The 2272-nt window shown below is 35.7% G+C and overlaps 1 protein-coding gene across 1 annotated transcript; it reads right to left on the bottom strand.

The window, feature by feature from the left end:
• Window positions 1-213: 213 nt before the first annotated feature.
• LOC133307447 (MATH domain and coiled-coil domain-containing protein At3g58370-like) lies at window positions 214-1989 on the bottom strand. Its single transcript, XM_061507957.1, has 5 exons — window positions 1913-1989; window positions 1708-1759; window positions 1385-1515; window positions 1118-1275; window positions 214-968 (listed from the first exon to the last, which is right to left on the bottom strand). The coding sequence occupies exons 1-5, from the start codon at window positions 1987-1989 to the stop codon at window positions 214-216; spliced, it is 1173 nt and encodes a 390-aa protein (XP_061363941.1).
• Window positions 1990-2272: the final 283 nt, after the last annotated feature.

The raw sequence follows: 2272 nt of genomic DNA, 5'->3' as shown, positions 1-2272 counted from the left end.
CATTGCAGAAAACCACCCCAATTCGTATTTGGCATCATTTAACACCCAAATCACAAAATTTGAAAATAAACGGTATTGTTGAACTAATAATATTCTAACAATTATCAATGCTTGGATGCACATTCAATTGTTCAAAAAAGAAGAAGAAAAAAACTCATTGATTGCATATAGTCTGCCTACACTACACTGAATTCTTACATAAAAAACACAAGTTCAGAGTTCTCCATAGCCTAGTTCAGCATCCAAACTTTCTACCACTTCCACCAAGTCTTTTACAGCGATTTCAATATCTACCTCAATAGAAGCCATCTTTTCCTTCAGTCTCTTCTTTTCCATCTTTAGAGCTTCCACATTCAGCTTCCCCTTTTTCACCAGGGCAGCTCTCTCCATATAGCTTTTCGTACCTAAAGCAGATTGAACATGTGGTTCCAGCCAGGTCAAGTCAAACCTACATGTCTCAAGTTCCTCCCATAAAATTTGAAGATGCTTACAAGCATCATCATTCATATCTTTCACCTTTTTAGTCTTCAAAAAATGCAAAACTCGACCCAAAGCTGTGAATGCCCATTCAATAAACTTACGAGTCCTCTTCTGCAGACATTCAACAAGTGAGGGATGTCGTGAACATACTTCATCTAATAGTGGAACAAAACCTTTTTCTATTTTTGCTAAACCCCTGAAATCTATGAGCTCACAACATGAGGCCGAGTACATTTCCTTGTGTAAAGGATTATCGCCACTCTCAATACGCTCAGCACAAACTTGTGGAGAATCTGCTGAAACATCAATTTTGGTAACTGCTTTATCTACTTGTTTCTCATTTTCTGACTTATCGACAAAAATCTCAGCTTCGATTATACAAGTATCTTTCACAATAAACCCCTTGCTAGAATCATGTAGTTCAGCTAAAGGTATTAAGTATGGAAAACCCCAGTCAACCTCTCTTGCATTGAAGTGGTGTACATCATCTGGAAAGTAGACATATCAAGATTCAATTGTGTTGGATTAAAAATAAAATGATATGATTATCAAAGGATATATGATTACTAATAGACACTCAGTCACTACGTGGATGAGAGTTGATCCCAAAAGACTTAACTATAAACTTGAAAGATACCTTTAGTTATTGTCATTTTGCCATTGACCTGATTAATTAAAGCCAACTTGAACTCTGTAAATCTTCTCCAACCACAAGGCAACTTAGAAACATCCCCAGCATCCAAATAAATTGACAAGAAGTCCACATCGTTTCCCTTTGGAAAGATAATAATCCGCCTAAAACACACAAAGTCCAAATAAGCATGCAAAAATAATGTACAAATAAAAATCATGTCAAAGAGCACACTAGATTGCTGGTATAGTAAACAAGAACTGATGCAAGCACCATGAATGGCCGCAGATGAAGAAATTCTCAGAATACAGCTCCTCGCAGGATAATTTAGAGAAGTTCTGAATAGTCCATGTGAACTTCTCAAACGTTTTATCCCTTGTCTTTTGATTCTCCATTTCATCAACCTGTAAGCTACCAGCACAGTATCATTATAAGGGGCAAAAAAAAAACAGAAAGATTTATTTAGTAAATGAAGGATAAAAAATCAGGAGCAGAAGCAAAATACCTTACGATGAGTATGACTGAAATAGAGAGCGAGAGAGACAGAGACTTAATAACTTATAAATATTGAAAAAACAAAAACAACAAAAAAGAACCTCCAAGACCGCCATTTCGGAGTGCGAAACTTTCAAATTCAAAAGCCTCAAACTAAAATAAAAGCCAGAAAAATATAAGAACAAAAAAAAAATCATTAAACGAAATAAACAACTAATAAATCTTAAATGGAGAAAAATTTTTTTTTAGAAAACTCAAACAAATCCACGAACTAATTTTCTTGGTTTCAATCATTTGAGGTTATACCAGTTGATAAGAAAAAGTCGAGAATGGGCACCAGCGGGAAACAAAAGGACAAAAGACTCCACCTTTGCAATGCCCATCAGGCAAATGTGTGTGTTTATACGAACAAGAAAGGAAGAAGTACCCACCTGGTTCAATTCAACTCGTCAGACTGACTCGTTGTTTAACTCAGTTTTTCTCCACCGTGGTGAAGTAGAGTCCAGCGAGTTAAATGATAAGAGCAGAGCTCTTAAAATGAAACAAGGAACTATTTTATTCAATACCCAATTCTGTTATCAGCAAGGTATATATACCCCTGCACATTACAACTAATACGTTTGTGATTAATAACAAATCCCCTAATTACATGGAAAGCCCTAACTA

This window comes from Gastrolobium bilobum, unplaced genomic scaffold (assembly GCF_033153095.1).
Source record: "Gastrolobium bilobum isolate Gb01-03AN ecotype WA unplaced genomic scaffold, APGP_CSIRO_Gbil_v1 utg9367, whole genome shotgun sequence".
Lineage (NCBI taxonomy): Eukaryota > Viridiplantae > Streptophyta > Magnoliopsida > Fabales > Fabaceae > Gastrolobium > Gastrolobium bilobum.
The sequence above is the reverse complement of the archived record's forward strand: the minus strand, read 5'-3'. Positions and strand labels throughout refer to the sequence as shown.

Excerpts from the sequence above, each read along its gene's own strand:
- LOC133307447 (XM_061507957.1), bottom strand. The coding sequence starts at position 1,989 with ATGGGCATTGCAAAGGTGGAGTCTTTTGTCCTTTTGTTTCCCGCTGGT. Across the intron at positions 1,276-1,384 it reads TTCATCTGCGGCCATTCATG|GCGGATTATTATCTTTCCAA; the intron begins GTGCTTGCATCA and ends TGTGTGTTTTAG. Across the intron at positions 969-1,117 it reads CAAAATGACAATAACTAAAG|ATGATGTACACCACTTCAAT; the intron begins GTATCTTTCAAG and ends TCTACTTTCCAG.